The following is a 21,691-nucleotide window of genomic DNA, read 5'->3' as shown; positions in this document are numbered from 1 at the left end:
AGGGCCAGCGCTGGTGGAGAGCCAGGGCTAGAAGTCTATACTCTACGTCATATCGGCAGTGTGGCAGCTGGACTAAAAGTCTAGACCGAACAGACTTCTACCTGCTGTAAGGGAGCAATACGATAAAATGCTAAATTTATGTAAGGTCCAGACTAAATTATAAGCATAAATATCATGTGTTTTAGACAGTGGCGCAGAGAGACAAGTCTTGTTTCTTCAGCTGCTCTTGAAATTGCCAATCAGAGCCCTGGGCGAACACAGTGTGGCACCCTCCCCTACAACAGCATATACAGACTTCCGTAACAACACGGAGCTGAGAATTGCGAGGGTGGAAAGTCAAAAGCCAAGCAACGGTCTCTTTATTCAATTATCCAAGGCATGGTAAACAAAATCTGCACGCGCTACTCGTTATTCTACGAGCACCTGTCCTTTAAGTCTGCAATGATTGCTATCATAAATATTCCTATTATGTAGGGGATCTTGCAGTCACCGCTATGTCGATCCAATCGCTACTCGTGTAAATAGTGTTGCTGTGAACAAGAAAGTCGCTGTTTTAGTGCACAGGCTAGTGCTGAGAATCAAGTCGCAAACCATGTCTGGCCTCAGATATCACATTCTTTGACGCTGCAAGGAGGTTCGTGGCTGGCTGGATAACTTTAATGCAGGGCAATTCAGCCTTCTACGCCACCATGTTGTCCAAGGCATATTTGTAGATCTGAATCTGACACACGTCCTTTATACTATATATACCTATTGTATCTCTGGATAATTGATAGGAAGTCCTCACAACCAACTGTCTTCACAACATTTTACCTTCCTTGGTTCTTCTCATTCCACGTATCTCACCTTTACAATGGTCAAAGACTACGGCGTCTGGCGTGCGAAGCCTGCCAGCTACACCTTTGAGGACAGAAAGGCTGATCCTGACTCACCTCACCTCTCGCTTTACTTCGATGATGGTGATGGCGCAGAAGGTCGAGCTGCCATCAACATCAAGTCAGGAAACAAAGAAGAGTCCCGTCTTGCCTACTGGACAATTTCAGATTTTACCCATAATGTCACCACCAAGCTATCTCAGCTGAGGAACGGTTTTCGTCGTCTTTCTGGTGCATCGGAGCAGAGATTTGATGGTCTTGCGCTGGATTATATCCGTAGCAATCTCTTCAACCGTGCCTGCGGTCGCATCCTCCCTCATGATGTTGACGGAGCAGACAATGACATCCTCGATCAGTTGAGACCCATCATCGATAGGGCCATTTCAGCTCAAGCCACAGTATACATCTACGGCTCAGAGTTCAATGACGGCAAAGGTATACACAACGTCCACATGAATCAGGGTAATTCCGGACGTTGGCTTAAAGACAATGGCGTCTTCCAGGACGGTGGTCTGGTTTTTCAATTTGAAGATCATTGGGAGGCTGTATTCATTGGCTTTGCCTCTCAGGCTGTGCATACTGAAGACGGGCCCGAACGGGCTGGCCACCCTCTGCCCGACCAAGACTTCATCACTTGGGCGGACCTTCTTGCCCCCGAGAGGTCCGATGACGGCAAGGAGAAAGTCGACATTGAAGATTCGCCGGTGTTCATTGTCCAGGCTCTTGTCAACCCACCTGGTCCCGATCAGCAGCCAGGCACTGCTCCCGAGACTATCACTCTCAAGAACAGAACTGGAGCTGAGATTGATCTCAGTGGATGGAAGATCCGTATCAAGACTGGAGATACTCAAACTCTACCATCAGGCACGCGCATTGGCCCTACTGACACCAAGACCATTGAAACTAGCGTCCCGCTTTCTAACAATGGTGGCATTATTACTCTTCTCAACGCGGAAGGATTCAAGGTGCATGGTGTTAGCTATACAAGAGCTGAAGCGAACGGTGCTATAGTTGTTTTTTAAACATTTGTCGAATGGCCTCAGAGATAGCATACCGCCTATATTCTTTTAGTGGTAGCTCTCTGTTTACTTACTTTCCTGTGAAATGCTCAGAATACCGGATATTTTTACTGAATAGAGGCATCCCTCAGAAGAAGACATTGAAAGTTGTAACAGCACGATGTGTGCAGTAGTAAATCACGTTCTAGCTCCAGTAACTTTTGGGTTGATGCTAATCAGTATATCTGAACGGGTCTTTGAAACATCTCCGGCCCAGAACAGTGTCGTAAAAAAGGCTATAGATGTCCTGTGTCTTTGCACTAGGTGTTTTGCTTTCCCTTGCGTGCCCAGTCAAACCCTGACCAACGGACTTCATCCTGCATATCCCCATCAATGACTTCTAGATCCAGCAAGTCAATCATTCTCATCACACTTTGCTGTACCATGTCATCAATAGAACTCGGTCTTGTGTAAAAGGCCATCATTGGTGGAAATACAACAGCGCCAGCTTTCGTCACTTCAAGCATGTTCTCCAAGTAAACGCTCGTCAGCGGTGTTTCTCTAGCCACTAGAACAAGTCTTCTTCTCTCCTTCAATGTCACACTTGCCGCTCGTACGATGAGGTCGTTATCGTAGCCCATGCGTATGCCTGCTAATGTCTTCATACTGCATGGAACTACAATCATGCCGTCTGTGCGAAAGGAACCAGAGGATAGTGAAGCTGAGACATCTAGTGACGAGTGGGTGACTGAAGCAAGAGATTCTAGATATGAAGTCGTGTTTCTTGGGGCTTCGAGCTCGTATTTGAGCGTTGCCCCTCCCCATTTCGACATGATGAGATGCGTCTCGACCTCGAGTTCCCGGAGGCGTTTGAGAAGAGCAACAGCTAGGGGTGAACCAGTTGCTCCTGTAACAGCAACGACGATGCGTTTCCGACGGCCATTGGACCTAGCAAGGTATGATTTGTATCGCGTATGAATCGCCGGGTGGTGGGCGAGTGAAAGCCTTGTGAAATCGTGTGTGCTGAAGAGACGTAATGGGCGAGCAAGACTGTGCATCTTATCCTTATGGAACTTGATTGAAGCTCTCGTGCAGTTGTTGGTGCAATTGAGATTCTAGTAGCTTCTTCAATCCCGCATGAATCGCAAGTCAGATCTACTCGGCAGCCTGTACACGCCTCCTAAAGCTGCAATCCTTATACGAGTAACAGAGCCGATCAGCTTGAAGAGACAGATGCAACAAGCCCTTAGATGAGACTTAGTCAGAGTTTACAAACATGCCATTCAGTATCCTAATATTCATCTGGTTGCCGTATGGAAGGGTATAAGCACTATATGATAGAATGGGGGTGCCGATCCTGCATCATTCCAAGATTTACAAGGCTCCAGGCAAACGCCACATCTCACAGTCCTACTTTTATACGAAATTTGCATTAGTGTTCTTTATCTCGAACCTCCTCTGTCAAGACCCAGGACACTTTATTAGCCAAAGCAATCCAACCTAGCCTGTCGAGGATCTTGCCGACAATTGACTTCGACAGGTCGCCTTCTAAGTCCACCGGCCATGACGGATCAGAAATTCCCGCTCACCAATAAATTACCTGATTTTTCTATATAGACACTTCCGACGACTGGATTTTAAAATCGCCGGGCTGGTATGATTAAGGACGGAGCCCGAGCAGGATAGAGGGACGAGAACGATGAAACGATTGGACCTTTGTAGTGGTGTGATTTCGGATAATCGGTACGGCTTCGCGATCGAGATAAGACTTGTTACATTGTGGCTTGCTACGAGATGACAGATCGCTGCAGTAGTGCTTAATAACATGCTTGCTAAAGCTGACTACAGCGCATTTCCAGATGTGGTACGAGGCGGCCGACAATGCTTCACCCACTTAAATTCATAGATGGACAACGACCTGGAGGACCGGTCATGAAGGTAAAATCTTGAACTTTCATTCATTGAATATTCAGTGACCATAATGCAACGATTTCGACCTTCCTTGACAAACAAGCTCCTGGCGAGCCGCGCATCGCGCAGGCCACTTTCAGCAGGCAGGACTTCCACTCCCGCGCACCTTGACTTCCGGGCCTTTGTGGACACTTTGCGAGAGGATAATGACTTAGCCGACATCACTTCTGAAGTCGATCCCAAACTCGAAGTCGCAGCTGCCATTCGGCTGGCATATGAACTACGTTCCAAGGCTCCGTTGTTCCACAATGCGAAGGGCGCAAAAGAAGGCCTCTTTCGCATCCTCGGTGCGCCAGCTGGTTTCTCCAGTGACCCTGAATATCCTTACCGACGTCTTGCGCAGCATCTCGCACTTCCAAAAGACTCTGGCGTCACAGATGTCATCGACAAGATGCTGTCGGCAAAGGGACAAAGGCCACTGCCTCCAGTTCATGTGTCTACTGGGCCGTGCAAAGAAAACATCATCATGGGTGATGATGTCGATCTCACCAAGTTACCTGCTCCTCTTTTGAACAAGGCCGATGGGGGGAACTACATCCAGACATTGGGGATTAACGTCATACCCCATCCAACAGAGCCATGGACAAATTGGTCCATCGCACGCGCGATGGTTTATGATAAGACGCGCATGGTCGGGCTCATTATGAAGCCACAGCATATCGCCAGAATCTTTGAACAATGGAAAAAGACCGGCAAAGACGTCCCGTATGCCATCGCTTTGGGAGCCCCGCCTATAGCAACCATGGCGGCCAGTATGCCCCTACCAGCTGGTGTTTCGGAGTCCGAATATGTCGGGGCACTCTGTGGTTCACCATTAGAGCTGGTCAAGTGCGAAACCAACGACATGTACGTACCCGCGACTAGCGAGATCGTGTTAGAGGGGACTATTTCTATCACAGATACTGCCAAAGAGGGTCCATTCGGCGAGATGCATGGCTACAGCTTTCTCGATGAAAACTCTCAGCAGCCTCTATATACTGTCAAAGCAATCACCCATCGGAACAACCCAATTCTACCAGTTTGTGTACCTGGACGCGCAAACCTGGGTCCAGATGAGACGCATACCATGATTGGAACGCTTGCCTCTGCTGAGATACGGCACTTGCTCCAGCAGCACAATTTGCCAGTGACCCAAGTCTTTGCCTTGTTCGAGACGCAGGTTATCTGGGCAGCTGTGCAGGTAGACCGCAAGAAGCTAGCCGAAATGAAAACGAACGCCAAGGACTTCTGCACCAAGATAGGAGACCTTGTGTTCCGCACCAAGTGCGGTATGCAGATCCACCGCTTGCTTGTTGTAGGGGAGGATATCAATCCATTCGACATGAATGATGTTACTTGGGCTTTTGCAACGAGATGTAGACCAGCGATGGATGAGTTCCATTTTGAGGATGTACCTGCCTACCCACTCGTGCCGTATATGTCGCACGGACCTGGGACAAAGCTCACGGGAGGAAAGGTCGTGGCCAATTGCTTGTTGCCAGAAGAGTATGAAGGGAAGCAAGGCTGGGTGACTTGTGATTTTGAGAACGGATACCCTGAAGATGTCAAGAAGAGAATCTTGAGCAGACGTCAGGACTTTGGTATATAATGGCTAAGTGACATCAACTATACAATACTATCTGATCTATAGGGTGTATTTAAAGTCAGGTCGCAGGTCACCTTGAACCCACTTCTGTTCATCTGACAAGCTGTCCCATTTGGCATCCATCTTGCCAAGGCTGCGATCTCTGTTCATCTTGCGAAGTCCCAGATGCATCAAGATAGAACCACCAAGCAAGAAAACCACCAGATAGCCAAAGACAACCCCATGCCCCGTATAGTAACGGGGCTTTTCGCGAAGCAAGTAGATGTTTGAGGACACCACGCCATTCAGATTGCCCCAGCCAACCACTACTCCCAGCACAAAAGCGCGTTTGAGCGAACCCTCGGTGTTATTGTTCAACCAGGAGAGAGTGTTCGGAACGGTGGGGTAAATGCCTGCTGCGCCGAGGAAGACGCCGACGTACTGCACTGTGGGGTTGGACGTCGCTATGAGCATAGCAAAACCAGCAATACCAAGCAAAACGATGGCGATGTTACAGTAACCTCGCTGTCGGGTCCTGTCACCGTAGAATCCCACGCAAATGGTAAGAGCTGCTGCGACTGCATAAGGGGGCACAGAGAGAAGCTGGGCTTTTGTGCCCGAATGCCCCATGCCAGCAATGATGGTCGGGAGAAACAGGGAGAAGGCGTATAGAGGAGTAAGACAGCCCATATAGATAAGCATGTATCCATATGTTTTCCAGTCCTTCAAAGCAGCAAACATGTGTCTCTTGTCGAAATCCTCGGCAGTTCTACCTTGTCGGTCCATGATCAAGCGACGTTGGACTCGGATCTGGTCGTCAGGACTCAGGAAGCTCGCTGTTGCTGGCCAATCAAAGACGAGCCACCAGCACGCCAGTCCAGCCACCACAGTAGCAAGGCCCTCCAAGATAAAGATCCAAGCCCAACCAGGTTTCCCGCCAATTCCATCCATTTTCGCAATGACTGCAGCAAGCAAACCGCCAAAGGAGCCTGCTAGTGCAGCTGCCGAGAAAAAGATGGAAGACCGGATGCCGATTTCAGAGCTCTTGTACCAGCAAGAGAGGTAATAGTTGACTCCGGGGAAGAGTCCGGCTTCGGCCATACCGAGGAAGAACCGAGCAGCCAGCAAGCCCTTGACGTTGGTAACAAGCCCCATAAGAGTCATTATAAGCCCCCATGTTAGAATGATAAGGGTGAAGAATAACCGTGGCGTGATCTTCTTGAGCAGAGCATTTGTTGCAGGTTCGACGACAGCATACGAGACGAAGAAAATTGTCAATGCATTATTGTAGTCCCCTTTGACCATCCCAAGATCAAGTTCGAGACCAGCCAGTCGTGCATTTCCGATATTGGTACGGTCAAGGAAGGATAAGAGGTAGAGGAAGGATAGCCACGGGATAAGGGCCAGATCAACCCTCCACATAAGCTTCTTTTCCTGTTTTGCCCGTCAGTAAAGTCGTTTCTTGGTATCAGTGCGCCCGTGATTGTACTTACAATAGCTCGACGCTCTTCCACCGTTTTTCCAGCGTCAGGGTCTGGTAGATGAGCCAGAAGCTGAGCTCGCTCGTATTCGATGGTTGTGTTGTCGACCTTTTCAGTCTCAATTGGGAACGGCTTCTCAAGATCTGCCATGGCGATTGCAATTGACAGACTTCAAGACAAGAGGTCGAAGGGGTTCTGACTGAAAAGCGATACCACGGCCTCTCAGATAGGTAGTGAGGTAGCTTGGGCCAAAGAATCTCCTACGAGTTGTGCAGGGACCCTTTTATCTATACTTTTCGGCGAGTTTGATCGCACTTACAATACCGACGGTCGGTCTCCAGTATTGTATCCGTATGGAGCGCCCCATTATGCCCCAGTTCATGTAAGATTCCATCGTTCCTCCACCATTCTACCCCGTGGGGCAATAGACTTCTCCGTAGCTGGGTGCTGCCCACAAGGTCAAGGTTGTGGCTGTCAACCCACATACGAGGACACGATAACATTGGACATTGAATTCCGTCTTTTCCCGCACTTGATTGCGAAGATGTCATAGTGTAGCAGAAGGTTGTTGATCCATTGGAGACCTCGGACGTCCGAGCCCCAATTCAACCCCCGAGGCGCAGGGAGACAACGGCCGCTGCAACACGCTAGAACAAATAGTCTGGCCTTAGAAGGGTGATGAAGGACCTTGGATAACGAATAAGAATGCATCTCTTGGTCACTGCGACAAGTAAACAGCCGTGCACCTGGAATAAGCTTGAATTAAACTCAGGCGGCGCAGGCGGAGAAGTGCGGGGTTTTCGTCTCGACTTTTCTAGACTCCAACTGGTGTCTCGCTACCCCAACAAGCCCCATTCCCACGCGCCATTTTGCAATACGAATCCCCCTCAATATTGTCGGAGCATGATCTCCGCATCTGGAGAAGTCAATAATTCCCTCATTGCCAAGTCTTTCTAGACCATTTTGGTGCCAAGCAACGGGCGCAAATTGAGCTGTGCAAGCAAGCATATGGCAATGATCCATGCGATTGACGTCAAGCATGCCAGGACGAATAGTTGTCATTAGGCAGTCCAGTGCATCCGAGTATTCCGTACGCAGCTGGTCTCGTCAGACCGCTAGCAGTAGATTGTCGCCGTGGCAATTTCACAGTGAGAGGATGGTGGCATCTTCTGGCAGCTCCATGTATCGTCAGTCCTTGCCATCAGTATAAGGTCGTAACGGATCAGTCCACTAGGACGCACGCCCAGCCTCTTTTTTCCCCTTTATCTTCTATTGCTTCCCACTTCTACAACTCTACTCCTGCCTCCCTCATATCTATTTTCCCCTGTTGCTACAATTTGTAATCGACTCTATCAGTTCAATTTCATTCCAATCCCCACTTTCACAATCTTGGGACATTGGCCGTTCCATCGTTCCCTATTCGCCGCCTCCGCCACCATCACCACCGCCGCCTCCATCACATCCCCCAGACCCTCCATAATCACCCGCTCCTCCACCGCCACATATATCGTCCCCTCGACCCCTTCTAATAACCCGTCTCTGTTTCCGTGCATCACGACCCAAGAGCAGAGTTCTTAGATCGGTCCTCTCCACGTTGGCAGCGGCATGCTTCACTATGTCAGGCACGTAATCCATCAACGTCTCCTCCACTGATACTCCCCTTTCGAGCTCCGATGTATACTTCGAATTCCATAATTGTCTTGTATGTTGAAGCAGTGTACCTGCCGCCTGGGTATTCGCAGTGCGTTCTCTATCGAGGACCCAGTCTGCCTTCTCAGCCGACCAAACCCAGTAACTCGCTGGGAACAAACGATGAGTCTGCCATAGAAGATCAATCTCAAGTGTCGGGGGAATAATTCGAGAGGGTCGTGAGCTTGGGTGACGCGACGGCTTCGCTGACTTAGGGTCGAGCTTGGACTTGTATGAGCCATCCGTCTCACTCTTTGGAAGTATACTGCCCAAAAGACCGAGAAGGTCTTCGTAGTCTCCCACTGAGTTCTTCAACCTGTCGACAAACCCAGGCGCCGAGTCCTTGGCTCGTTGTATAACCTTCCAGAAAGACACTTGTTGCTCGAGGTCTGCTCGAAGATCCTGCAAACAAGGCCATGGCTTCAGCATGCATGTCTCATTGAACTGTTCATGCTGACTTTGACTCCTGCATCTTTCCTCTACCCTGCAAGTTCGTATTGCTGCGTATGATTGGAGGTCCCAGACCTTGTAGCCATGCTCGTGTACATTTGTGCGGCACCGATCCCATTGGTGCATCAGGATGACTTTGCCTTGTTGGTCTTTAGGTATGTCTTCGAGTCTTTTACCAGTCGGCGTTATCCATTTTCTGTCCGAACATGGTGGTCGATCTGCCCTGCTTCCCAGAATGGAGAGTCTTTTCGGCTTCCATGGTGCAGAGGACCATAGTTGATACGGTAGGTTAGAGCCACAGCACTCGGAGCCAGACGAACTCATCTTACTACACTCATCCCAAGCATTCTTTGTCCGTCTGGGACACCATTCACCGGTCAGCAATCTAGTCATAGGAAAATGCCGATGTTCCAAGCCAAAGATGCCATTGAAGTTGCGGTTGCGGTTATCGTATATGTATTGATGAAAGCACGAAGGGGACAGCATGTGCAGATACATGATAAGTGCGACATCCCTATTATTATCAGTCAGACGATCGTATCGCAAAGGCACAGAGCCTACCATGGAGGCGGGTGGTCATTTGGGCAAAAGCCTCGCAGGTCGATGAAACGAATATACATAGCATAGCGCCATTCTGAATATGCCAATGTCTCGTCACTTATGCTTCTATCCGCATCACTGAGGTGTTGGAGGAGCTTCAGAAATGTCTCGATCAGTTGAAGGTGTTGCTATCGATAAGGAATGAGCTTTGGATCCATTGCACCAAACAACAGGATGTCAGCTCACAACAGCAGCGTCGGCCAAGTCAATCGGAGACCTTGTCCAAGGATCTTCGTAGACAGTCGAAAAGGGCATGGTTATGATAGATTTATTGTGTATATGAAGGCGCATGTCTGCGACATTGGATTGCAAGATCAATCGTCTCACAGTGCTCTGGTCTTGGTTTTATATATAGAATACAATCTGTGGCTGTGCGTCGATCTGATTCGCTTGGCAGCTGGACTTGGTTAGCCCAGTTTTTGCTTGCGGGTCGAGGTACTCAATTGGTCAAAGCGGAAGCATTTCTCACAGCGGCTTAAGGATGTAGGGTAAACACGCGACTTGGCATCTTGTCAGGCTTTTTACAGGGCGTTCTCTCATCGTCGGAGAGTCGGACTGCTTCTATTGATGAAATGATTATTCTATTTGTACTATTCTATCAGTTCATTACGCAGATTCAAGTCGATGCAGGGTTTTGCTGTAATGAATGATGTTATTCCGTGCTGTTTATGGTCGAGTGGCACGCGTGTGGATGTCGTCTTTTTCATCAGTCAGAGGTTGTGACATGGTTAGCCAGGACCCCGAAAATGTCAAGTTAGTATGAAAGTTGATTGAGTTGCACCAAAAGCCAACTAAACAGTGTAACAAACTCCCCACAAGCTTCTACCGAGCATAAACAGCGCTCCTGCGGACAATAGACTTGCTCCAAACCCAAACCGGAATCACCAGAAAGTAACCAAGCCAGAGAAGACCAGCCATAGTTGCGAACTGCTTCAATGGGCCCATACCGTTCATCCAACTGATGGCCGAGTAGGATACGCCAAAGGCCAAGCAATTCTTCATGACATTTACAAGGACACCGATATCTCCTGCTCGCGAAGGCATAGTGTTGACCGAATAAGTAAGCAGGACATTAGCCGATCCTGTCAAGCCAAATGCAAGGAGACTCCATCCGACGCAGACAACGATCCAGTGGACAGGGTTTTGAAGTCCATGGCCGAGGATAATGCAGCCAAGAGGGCTGGCAATTCCTCCGACAAGCATCATTGGCAGTCTACTCCTAGGATTAGGCTCCTGGGTGCGTCCCTTTGTTGAGCGAATGAAGAGAAGGTCTGCGAGGTAACCACCAACGGGGAGGCCAATAAGAAGACCGATAAGAGAACCGACGTTGAGTAGACCAATCGAACGCGAATTCCACAACAAAGGAGGTTGAGCGTAGGTGATGGCGATGAGGATGGAGATGATGACAGTCCAGCCAATGGTTAGGCCAAAAATGTAGACGGTGACTAGGACTTGAGGTGCCATGAGCAGCTGCAGCGGCCGGACCAGTGATAGACCCATTTCCTTCCACTTCATCGGCATAAACTCGCTGCTAAAGGACCTCGAAATGTACTCCTTTCTGAAGCTGGCAGGAGAGATCTCTCCAGTTGTAGTTCCGGCCGGTGATGAGATGCAGATATCTTCGACCGAGGTGCTCGTAGGTTTCGGCTCGGCGACGGGCGAGCTTCCAGGTCTGGGTTGAGCCGCGTCCAGCTCTTCGATATCGTGGGTTGTCTCAGGAAGCATCAAGATGGAACCAAAAAGATTCAGGCCAGTCGCGATGGTCAGAATCCTCAGGTACCACCTCCAGCTCCCCAGACTGACTCCAACTGCACCAGCGACCATTGGACCGATCGCGGAGCCAGCAGCGAGGAAGCCAACGTAGACGACCATGGCTCTTCCAAGCTGATGAGTGGGAAACGTCTCAGCTACGATGATGGGACCGAGAGCCTCGACGAGACCACCAGCCAATCCACCAACGATGCGTGAGTTTCGAAGGGAGTAGTAGTCACTCGCTTCGCCGGACCAAATGTTACACGCGATAAAGATGACGAGCGAACCGAGGACGGTGTAGCGCTTTCCGATGAGTAGTGATAGCGGGAGAGCGAAGAGATTCTGAAAGGGTCAGCAGATCAAGAGATCAATCAGGGATAAGACGGTGGATAACGCACAGAGAGTCCAAGAGCTAGCAGAGCATACGTTGGCAAGTTAGAAGCCTGATCTTGCGTGCAGTGCAGCTCCCGAATAATTAATCCAAAGACGGGAGAAAGGCCAGCAGCCCAGGCATTCCCGAGAAGATTGTAGAAGCTGACGTTCAGCAGAACGCATATACGCCACCAGAGCGGCCATTGCTATTAGTCGCGTTCCATTAGCATTCGTGGTCTCAATTGAACCTGTGACTAGAGGTGCTCTTACAAAAGGAGAGATAGACATTGTCGAGTACGCGGTCCTCGTAGCACACTTGATGACTGACTATTGTGTTGATGACAATTGATGAAACTGATACCAGAAAAGGAGTTGCTCACAGGGTTCGAGCCTCAATCCTTTATGCCTTCGCTTATCACTGGCCATCGCCCTGTGCTGGTCTAGACCAAGCCTCGTGCCAGGATGCTTCCGGCAGTGAGACGCTGTCTCCCGTCTTTGCCCCGATTCCCGGAAAAGATCCAGCTCTTACCCCAGAGTCTACCCCGCACGATCTCATCGCTTCAATCAAAGCGTGACGCGTTTTACATGGCTCAAAAGCTTCACATTCTTGCGGGATGGCCGACTCAACAAATCCTGCGGGGACCTCATCTCGCTTGTTGAACGTTGTGCCTTGAATTCCGCGGGGTCTGCCATTATCTTAGGCTTGGATACGGATACTCGTGTATCTGACCTAACGGAAGTGGCAATTATGAGCGAGATGCCCGTAGGCCGAGTGAACGGGTAGGTCGGGAGACAGTATTCGACGTACCGTCACAGCGGATAATGGAGGTGCTAGCAGCCAGTGCTGTTTGTGATGATACTCAAAGACAATGAGTATTAGGTACGAGAAGGCGCATCGTGTAGGCATCAGCTACCAGGTCTATCGGCCGAAAATGACGCTCTCATCAGCCCAATCTAGGCACTTACCAGCTACTCACACAATTACCCAAGGATTATTAGGTATCTATACCAATGAAGGTCTCTAGACTATACAATTTCAAATTAACTACGTGGTTATGTGTTGTGATATTCGAGGATGATTGAAGAAAATGCAATTGATATAGAGCTCAGTAAGTGATATAATCACGGGTGCATGATAACCGTTTGCGTCTCAACAAACTCCTTCAGCCCCCATTCCGCACCAAATCTTCCAAATCCACTCTGCTTCGTTCCTCCATGAGGCAAAGTCGCTTCATCATGAACAGTAGACGAGTTGATATGCACCGCTCCAACTTGAAGACGACGCGCCATTTCCAAAGCTGCGTACTGATTCCGTGTCCATATCGCACCAGACAGCCCGTAATCACTATCGTTGACAATCTTGACCGCCTCGTCCCCGTCAGAGACCGCGACGATTCCAAGACAGGGACCGAAACTCTCTGCGCGTAAGAAGTCCATAGAGCTGTTGATATTATCGAGGATCGTAATGGGTCTCAACTTTGAGTCGGTTTGGTGGTCCGTAGAAGAGTTTACAGAAGATCCCTTGGCTTCTGCATCGGAGACCAAAGCTTGTACTCGCGCGTGACTCTTTGGTCCAACAAGTCGATACGCGGACCCATTCCTACTTTGTAGCTGTTTTGTAAGCTCGGCACGAAACTCATCTACGACATCCTTTTCCACGAGGACAAGATCTGTAGACATGCATATCTGTCCGCCCTTTGTGCACAGAATTGATTAGTGAGTGACCAGAAGGAGTAGAAACAAAGCTCACATTTAGTGTTGCTCCTGCAAGAGCTGCTTCTGCTGCACGACCAATGTCTGCGTCCTTCAGGACGATGCAGCAGTTCTTGCCACCAAGCTCCAGCAATACCGGCTTCAGAGCCCGTCCCGCTTGCTCAGCAATACTGCGCCCAACTGGCGTTGAGCCAGTGAAGTTGACCTTTCTGACAGCAGGGTCTCGGATGAGATAATTAACTACCTCAGGGGCATCTTGAGGTCGATGAAGGATGAAGTTGACGACGCCTGGAGGGAAGCCAGCTTTTGCGAACAACCCGGCGACGAAGTGATGTATCCGAGGACTAAGCTCAGATCCCTAGAGTTGGCCGAGATTAGTATGTTGTCACCGAGCATCGGGAACGTGATTCTTACCTTGAGAATAACGGTGTTTCCAACAGCCAGTGGGGCAATAACCGCTCGAAGGGCCAAGAAGAGAGGCGAGTTCCAAGGAGCAATACCCAGAATAACTCCCAAAGGACGAGTAAACACTAAGCCGTATGACCCTTCAGGTTGGGTATGTGGGATGCTGCCACTCATGCTACCAGCCGTCAGGAGATACGCAGTCTGTTCGATCAGATCGATGCTGGTGGTAACGCCAATGGAAGCCCATTCATCGTTGCAGTGTATCTCTGACTTCATAATATTTCGAGCCTCATTCTGATGGTTCTTGAGTACCTAGATTTTTACTTATTAGTCATGGCTATCAAGGAAGCCAAGGAAGTTCGGTACCTGTGCCAAACGCAAGAGAAGACCGCGCCTATGGGTCGGAGAAGTTGTAGACCAAGTCAAGAATGCTTTGCTACAACTCTCCACAGCAGCCACACAATCAGATAGATCAGCGCCCTGGAAATACCCTCCTTCAAAGGATTGATGTCGTGAAGTATCATCCTCTCTTAAAACTGGAGAATCGTTGATAAGCAGGGGAACACGATAACCTTGTGATCCATTGCGAATCACAGGCTGGTCAATAGTTGAGTCTGTCATTGTTTCTGAAAGAGCTTCAGTGGAATTTACGACATCCGGAAGGCGATATCGGAAACTGAGTATCATTTTGGCGAAAAATCGTATTACTTGTAGTATAGACTAACAGAAGGTTTCCGGGAACACGCCAAGAAACAATAATTCGTAGCCTCGGGCGCGGATGCGCCAATCAGTATAGTCCGGCGTTAGGGGCAACGTCGGTTGCCCGCCCATTCTCCAGGCGATTGGCTAGACACCGGATCATCACCTGTCAAACGCATGCTAAAGTCGGTAGTGAGGTCCCGTTGCTCGGTTTAGGACCAACCCATCCGAAAGTCTAGCATTGTGAGACGTGATGCACCATCAGAAAGTGACTGAGGGTTACGGAAGAGGTTGAGCGACAAAAGAAAGTAGGCGGCGGGATCGGAGTTGTGGCAGGCGCCTAGTGCCATGTACATCGGGCTCCATTGCGACTTGTATGGTTAGAGATAATGAAATCTTGAGTGCAAAGAAGGTCTTGAACTGGTGCCAGAGCTTGGCCAACTAAAGAGAGGCTATTCTCATATTCACATACAAAGATTGACAAGATACTCAATCGTACCAAGAGCACCAAGAGCATAACCTTACTTTAACATCTTACTCTTGGTTAATCCCAAGATATATCTTACTCAAATGAACGATTGTTTTATTTGGGAGCCTATATTATTGCTGCCTCCATTCCCTCATGATACATGCGCAAACAAGATTATCTAGCTTCTCATTCAGAGACATAAGTCTCAACATCAACTCCCGCCACGCGGTAAAAGCCCAAAGCCCTTAGCATCGGCTTATCATCAAACCTATAGAGATAAACCTTACTGTTGTCGTCTGCATGATGCTGATACTTGTGCCAAGTGGGGATGCAAAACGTATCACCCTGCTTCCATTGAAGGATTTTGTCTCCGACTTGAGTGGAACCGGAACCTTCAATGACATGGTACACAGCAGAGCTTGTCTCTTGGATCTCGGGCGACTTGGCACCTGGATCAAGTCTCTCAGCTGAGGCGCCAATGATACGACCAACTGTGTGATGATGTTAGCTAAAGCCCAAGGGTCGTCAATGTCAGCGCTTACTCTCAGCCCCACTAGGCTTCAGATACGGCTCCGAGACCCATTCGTCTGGGCTGACATCTAGTTTGGGCTGCATCTTGCTCCATGGGTAGACAATATCGGACTCTTCGAAGTCTTCAGCTGGGTATCGCGCAGCTGTATGATGTTCGACGAAATGAACAGGGAAGTGGATGAAGCTGGGGAGGTCAAGACCATCAAGCCAGATGACTGGCTTATCATCTCCACCCTCTTCATCAGCACCCTTCTTTCCGTGGTCATGCCAGTTCCAGGTGGGAGTGACAATGACATCACGAGGCTTCATAGGCACTCTCTTGCCATGAACTGCAGTGAAGCCGCCAGTGCCTTCGATGATAAACCTGCAAGCGAAGGCAGTGTGTCTGTGCGCAGGTGCTGTTTCCTTGGGCTGCACCAGCTGAAGTCCAGCATACAGGGTATCAGTTGTGTATGGTGCGGCTAAGCCAAAAAGATCAGTACAAACTCCGGGGGCGGGGAAATGTGCTGCTCGGCTCACCTCTTGCAGGGTTCCCAAGCATCAGGACGCGACGCTCAGCTTGCTTCTCAGTGATAAGCTGACCAGCCTTGAGCAAGTATGGCTTGATCTTGTCATATGACCAGACATAGGGAATGGTTTGAGGATTGGGTGCTGGAGGGTTCAGGCGTGTCATCTGAGCCCAGAGAGGAGCAGTGTTGGTACTTTTGAGGGCTTCAACAAGCTCCTCAGATGTGTTAAGTGACTTGGCTGGAGTGACGTCGCCAATGGCCTGACCATCGCCGGATGCTGTGACTGCAGAAGGCGCCATTTTGATTAATGTCTTGGATATTTATGAGGATGAGTGAAGTTCAGTTGATGGTAATTGTGACAGGCTGCTGGGGATTGCGTCTATCAATCTGTGGCTTTGAATTTGACCCCTTGATGACCTTACCTATTGTATCGTAAATATACTTCAGAAAGATTGATGTGATTATCAATCAATGATTGCCAAGGTAACAAGCTTTATTGCTGGTAAATCGGCAGATGCTGCGGTGTCAGAGTCTTCGGGGCACTATCGGGAAACGTTCCCGCGACACCCGCCCCTCAGGTTACCGAATACAGCACAAAACTACATAATTCATCTGTGCATTGCTGACAATTTACTTACAAGTACATCATTCGAGGAGCAGGCAGTTTCAAGAGTCCAAAAGATACATGTGACCAAAACAACAATGGCCAAGAACAAGATTACTCAGCCGGTACGTGTATACTCGCCCTCCACTGAAACGAATCAATGTCTCACTCCAATAGGCTACGGCATATCCTTCACGATCCGTTAATCTCCTGGAGAGACTCCATCAAACTGCCGAGCATGCTAACGGTAATGGCCATTTTCCCGACCCTCAAGTCAAGCTTCAGATCTTGATTGTCGGTGCAGGACTTGGGGGCTTAGCCACTGCTGTTGCGCTTGCTCGCAAGGGCCACGAGGTTACGGTCTTGGAGCAGGCAGCTACCCTGGGTGAGGTATGTAGTTATCCACAATGCAATACTCTAACTGTTGATTGACGTGTATACTCTAGGTTGGTGCAGGTATCCAAATCCCTTCGAATTCTGGCAGATTGCTACTGAAGTGGGGTCTCGGTCCATATATCGAGCAATATGCCGTGAAGCCAGACAGCATGACATTTCGAAGATGGGCGAACGGCGATCCGATTGCATATACAAGACTTTCCCCAGACTTTGAAGACAGATACGGCGCACCTTATTATGTCATACATCGTGCAGACTTTCATCGCGCCCTTTGTCGACGAGCAGAAGACCTTGGAGTAAAGATTGTGACAGACAGCAGGGTCACCGACTACGACGAGTCAATTCCTTCCGCAAAGACTTATGATGGCCGTGAATATCGTGCCGATCTGGTCATTGCGGCAGACGGCGTCAAGTCACAAGCTCGATCAGTTGCTCTCGGTGGCTCAGACCTGCCACCGCAAAAGACTGGTTTTGCGGCTTATCGCGCTACGGTAAACACAGAGGAGATGAAGCAGGATGAAGACACAGCCTGGTTACTCGAGAAGCCTGGGATCAACATCTGGTACGTGTGACATGTCTTCGGCAGTGCAGCTAATGTTGACCGTTTAAGGATTGGGGAAGACCGACATGTCATGACCTACTGTATCGCTGGAGGCAACTCTTTCAACATGGTCTTGTCTCATGTGGACCATTCGTCGCCGAGTACATGGAATGCCGAGAATGCAATCCGTGATATGCAAGACTCATTCAAAGACTGGGATCCAAAGTAAGTCACTCACTATCCACATGCAGCGATAGATACTAAATATCATCAGGCTGTTCAAGGTGATCAAGATGATCAAGAGTACTCTCAAATGGCCGCTGATGAGCGGCAGCCGTCTCCAAACTTGGATCTCAAGAAGTCAAAAGCTTCTGATTCTTGGAGACGCGGCTCATGCAATGGTACCCTACATGTCCCAAGGTGCCGCAATGGCCGTAGAAGACGGCGCTGCTCTAGCCACAGCAATCTCAAAGATCAAGCACAAGGACCAAGTCGCAACAGCCCTGCGAGTCTTTGAGAAGGAAAGAATGAGTCGAAGTTACGGCATGCAGTCTGCAAGCTTAGTAAACGGGAAGCTATGGCACTTTCCAGACGGCCCCCTACAACAGGCTAGGGATCTTGGAATGAGGGCTGAGGTGGAAGGGCGGCCATTTGTTGAGAGCACAAATCAGTGGAGTGACCCCGTAACTCAGCTTTGGGCCTATGGGTATGATGCCGAGGATGCTATTGAGGAGCTCTGGCAGAGCGAGGGTGTATAGCTGTCGTACCATGAATCAACAGTGATGCATTTGTTCTCTGACAAATAGGGAAGAGCGTGAGCAACAAGATTGTACTCAGTAAATGGAGTCTTATTAGCTACCTGAGCTTAATCTAGGGTATCCGCCCCGCACATTTTGATCTGAAGCTTGTGATGCTCGGGGCTACATAGACGCTAAGGCGGAGTTTGCAATCCCCGTGCAAGCCGAGGACGAACAACCGGGCAGGGAAGGGATCGCCCTTTAACCCCCCCAAGTCCAAAGGAGAGGCTCGCTAGCGCCCAGAGCCGTAGTGGAGGGTAAATGTCACTCTGCACAGGATCAAGACACTCTGAGTAAGGCCAAGCTGAATCGCTTCGTCCGAGGATTCACATGGCGTGACGGAGCACTGGTCTGGGGTAGCAAACAAAAATGTCTATTTAACTATACTTAATATCGTTATCTTTAAGATAAAGGCATCAATCAAAAGATCTATCAATTGACATCACTGTGGCGCTTGCATCAAGCCACTGTTGACTAACTTCCAGTCCAGCCAAGTCCAATCGCTTCAGTCATGTTTCCTCGTTTCATCCTGCTGTCGGTGGCGGGATTCTCCACTCTAGGCCTGTCTGTCCCCGTCCAGGAGCGACAGCAGCCTATCCTCCCCACCGAAGATTCTTTCTACAAGGTCCCTGATAACATCAATGACTATCCCCCCGGCACCATCATCGACTATCGCAAGCCACCTTCGCCCATTGCTGCATTCGGTGTATCTCCTGTCAACCTAAAGGACACCTGGCAGATCTCCTACAGAACCAATGACAACTTTGGCAAGGCGCTCTCCACTGTCCTCACCGTCCTGGTCCCGTACAAAGCCGACTTCACAAAGGTCCTTTCATACCAGGTCGCTGAAGATGCAGCTTATGCCGGCTGTGCTCCTTCGTATGCCCTACAATTCGCTTCTGCCACCGGCGGACCCCTTGGAACCATCGTCACCCAAGCAGAGCTTTTGCTGATGGAAGCAGCTCTTGAGCAGGGATGGGTTGTTGTTGCTCCAGACCATGAAGGTCCCGACGCAGCCTATCTGGCAAACAAACTTGCTGGATATGCCACGCTCGACGGAATCAGAGCTGCCATCAACTCTGCCAACGTCACCGGTATCTCCAAGAACCCCACCGTCGGAATGTGGGGATACTCTGGTGGCAGTATCGCGTCAGCTGCAGCTGCAGAGCTTCAGCAGTCTTATGCTCCAGAGCTTCGCATCGCTGGTGCTGCTCTTGGGGGTACTGTACCCAACATCACATCTGTCATCAAGAGTATCAACAAGGGACCTTTGGCTGGTATCATCCCTCCCGGTATGATCGGACTCACTAAGCAATACCCGATCCTCAAACTAGGACTTGATGCTGCTGTCAAGCCAGAGTACAAGGCTAAATTCGACGCTGTTGGGAAGCAATGCTTCGTGGCCGATGTTCTTTCATTCTTGGGACAGGATGTAGTGGGAATGCTCAAAGATCCTGCTATCTTGACACAAGAACCCGCCAAAGGCATTCTAGACGAGAATGCTCTCGGCAAACACAACCCCAGCATCCCTCTGTTCATTTACAAGTCCATTCAGGATGAAGTCAGCCCTATCAAGGAGACTGACGATCTTGTCAAGTTCTACTGCTCTGGCGGTACCAAGGTTCAGTATGATAGAGACTTGCTCTCAGAGCATGGTTCACTCGCTATCATTGGGGCTGGAAAGGCTCTGGCGTGGTTAAAGGATATCATGAATGGTAGGAAGGGGCCAAGCCAGTGCAAGACCAGCAACGTGGTGTCTTCCCTCCTAGATCTGAGGGGTTCAATCACACTTTCTGCTGCCTTGATTGAGGCCCTAGTTGACCTGGTAGGAAAGCCAGTTGGTCCAATCATCGGCTAGAGGGCAAGTCCAGACAGGGTCTCATTGTCACTCTTAGGTAGTCTACCACTGTAGTCTGAATAAACAGCAGCGCCTAACAAGTGTCGCTCTTAACACTCTCTAAATATCTTCATTCCGAATGGTACTCTTGATTAGAGGAGGTTACCGATGGGATCCCGGCACGTGGCCAAGCGCAACATCATGAAACACGGTAATTGTATAAGTGTTGATCTTTTTGTGTGGTTTGAGTACAGGAAGCAGTAAACCCGGCTATACCAGCTGCCGAACAGGGACTTTTGTAGAGATTGTATCCCCCTGCAGCCTTGCACAGCTGAGGCCTTGCCATGAAAGCGGTTAGCTGAAGTTTATTGCCGGCTAGCGTTCTGAGGGGAAGCCAACATGACACCACTTTCCCCGTTACGAGGTCCCAAATTTGCGAAGAGGTGAATCTTATTGCCCTATCCCTGGCCCAAAAGTCGGCCATACCCGACCCTGGGGCACGTACCGTTCCCTCCTAGCTCTCCCCGGAGCTAGACAGTGGCTACATTAGCATCCGATAGTGCGGGGTACAGTAGTGCAAGCGCCCTCAGTGCGCTAGAGCAGGCGCCTGAGCGACGATCTTTCGTCTGCTGATGGCCGTGTTTCAACATATAACGCGGCTAGTGTGCACTTTGGGAATGATGGAGGGGCTCTGCATATTACGCATATTACGCCTATTATTGCAAACAGGAATTGAACGTCATTTATTTTCCTTTCTCCAGATACCGACCATGGCTACATCAGTTCAAAAACCGCGACAACGGAGGTATGCACATACAGTCTCGTCTAGCCGAACTGGTGGAATTAACAAACGTAGACAACTCAAAATTCGATCTTTTCGAGCCTGCTTAGTAGGTGACCTGGCGTGCCACTCATCTTGTAATGAATCTCACATATTCTTCAGACGTGTCATACAAGAAAGGTTCGATGTGATGCTTTGAGCAAAGGGATTCCCTGCACCAATTGCGCTGCATTTAATACAAAGTGTCAAGTTCCAGGCATAGAGGAACCCCTAGTGAGCATTCTGACCAGCCGCGGAAAAAGAGGGCACAGAACGTATGAGTCTCATTGATCCGTTTCATTGTCGTACGTGCTGACAAGGATTAGAGCACAGCGAGGTTTTCCAAGCGACAGTATCAGTGCGCAGGCGTCAAGTTCTCAGGCCTATCAACCAAGTTCCCAGCAAGATGAAGTTGCGCCACCAAGAAAGTTCAATGTTCTGCCTATCACATCGGCAGGCCAAGTTATTTACATTGGCGAATCTGCAGGCTTTGACCTCCTCCTTCGCGAAAGCCAAAGCCTTGTCCATTTCCCGATGCCTCAGGATACACTCGCGCTGTCAATACCTGCTGGGCTGGACCCTCTCGAGATACAAATCCTGAAACGAAGAGGCGCCTTT

At 49.6% G+C, this 21,691-nt stretch overlaps 9 protein-coding genes across 9 annotated transcripts; 5 read left to right on the top strand and 4 right to left on the bottom strand.

Moving 5' to 3' along the window:
- Positions 1 to 853: 853 nt before the first annotated feature.
- On the top strand, positions 854 to 1,897 carry J7337_006327 (uncharacterized protein; the record flags this gene model as incomplete). Its single annotated transcript, XM_044823991.1, has 1 exon — positions 854 to 1,897. The coding sequence occupies one exon, from the start codon at positions 854 to 856 to the stop codon at positions 1,895 to 1,897; it is 1,044 nt and encodes a 347-aa protein (XP_044682482.1).
- Positions 1,898 to 3,854: 1,957 nt separating this feature from the next.
- Positions 3,855 to 5,432, top strand: J7337_006326 (uncharacterized protein; the record flags this gene model as incomplete). Its single annotated transcript, XM_044823990.1, has 1 exon — positions 3,855 to 5,432. The coding sequence occupies one exon, from the start codon at positions 3,855 to 3,857 to the stop codon at positions 5,430 to 5,432; it is 1,578 nt and encodes a 525-aa protein (XP_044682481.1).
- Positions 5,433 to 5,468: 36 nt separating this feature from the next.
- J7337_006325 (uncharacterized protein) lies at positions 5,469 to 7,039 on the bottom strand (the record flags this gene model as incomplete). The annotated part of the gene is made up of 2 exons (XM_044823989.1): positions 5,469 to 6,842; positions 6,902 to 7,039. The coding sequence occupies 2 exons, from the start codon at positions 7,037 to 7,039 to the stop codon at positions 5,469 to 5,471; spliced, it is 1,512 nt and encodes a 503-aa protein (XP_044682480.1).
- A 3,411-nt stretch (positions 7,040 to 10,450) lies between these two features.
- J7337_006324 (uncharacterized protein) lies at positions 10,451 to 12,040 on the bottom strand (the record flags this gene model as incomplete). Its single annotated transcript, XM_044823988.1, has 2 exons — positions 10,451 to 11,722; positions 12,023 to 12,040. 2 exons carry the CDS (start codon positions 12,038 to 12,040, stop codon positions 10,451 to 10,453), a joined length of 1,290 nt encoding a protein of 429 aa, XP_044682479.1.
- An 834-nt stretch (positions 12,041 to 12,874) lies between these two features.
- On the bottom strand, positions 12,875 to 14,146 carry J7337_006323 (uncharacterized protein; the record flags this gene model as incomplete). Its single annotated transcript, XM_044823987.1, has 3 exons — positions 12,875 to 13,438; positions 13,503 to 13,823; positions 13,880 to 14,146. The coding sequence occupies 3 exons, from the start codon at positions 14,144 to 14,146 to the stop codon at positions 12,875 to 12,877; spliced, it is 1,152 nt and encodes a 383-aa protein (XP_044682478.1).
- A 1,078-nt stretch (positions 14,147 to 15,224) lies between these two features.
- Positions 15,225 to 16,377, bottom strand: J7337_006322 (uncharacterized protein; the record flags this gene model as incomplete). Its single annotated transcript, XM_044823986.1, has 3 exons — positions 15,225 to 15,529; positions 15,581 to 16,030; positions 16,089 to 16,377. 3 exons carry the CDS (start codon positions 16,375 to 16,377, stop codon positions 15,225 to 15,227), a joined length of 1,044 nt encoding a protein of 347 aa, XP_044682477.1.
- A 403-nt stretch (positions 16,378 to 16,780) lies between these two features.
- J7337_006321 (uncharacterized protein) lies at positions 16,781 to 17,650 on the top strand (the record flags this gene model as incomplete). The annotated part of the gene is made up of 3 exons (XM_044823985.1): positions 16,781 to 16,807; positions 16,860 to 17,072; positions 17,129 to 17,650. The coding sequence occupies 3 exons, from the start codon at positions 16,781 to 16,783 to the stop codon at positions 17,648 to 17,650; spliced, it is 762 nt and encodes a 253-aa protein (XP_044682476.1).
- A 96-nt stretch (positions 17,651 to 17,746) lies between these two features.
- Positions 17,747 to 18,377, top strand: J7337_006320 (uncharacterized protein; the record flags this gene model as incomplete). Its single annotated transcript, XM_044823984.1, has 2 exons — positions 17,747 to 17,844; positions 17,894 to 18,377. 2 exons carry the CDS (start codon positions 17,747 to 17,749, stop codon positions 18,375 to 18,377), a joined length of 582 nt encoding a protein of 193 aa, XP_044682475.1.
- Positions 18,378 to 18,927: 550 nt separating this feature from the next.
- J7337_006319 (uncharacterized protein) lies at positions 18,928 to 20,274 on the top strand (the record flags this gene model as incomplete). Its single annotated transcript, XM_044823983.1, has 1 exon — positions 18,928 to 20,274. The coding sequence occupies one exon, from the start codon at positions 18,928 to 18,930 to the stop codon at positions 20,272 to 20,274; it is 1,347 nt and encodes a 448-aa protein (XP_044682474.1).
- Positions 20,275 to 21,691: the final 1,417 nt, after the last annotated feature.

The sequence above is a fragment of the Fusarium musae genome, chromosome 4, assembly GCF_019915245.1.
Source record: "Fusarium musae strain F31 chromosome 4, whole genome shotgun sequence".
Taxonomy (NCBI): Eukaryota; Fungi; Ascomycota; class Sordariomycetes; order Hypocreales; family Nectriaceae; genus Fusarium; species Fusarium musae.
This window is presented reverse-complemented; position numbering and strand designations above follow the sequence as displayed.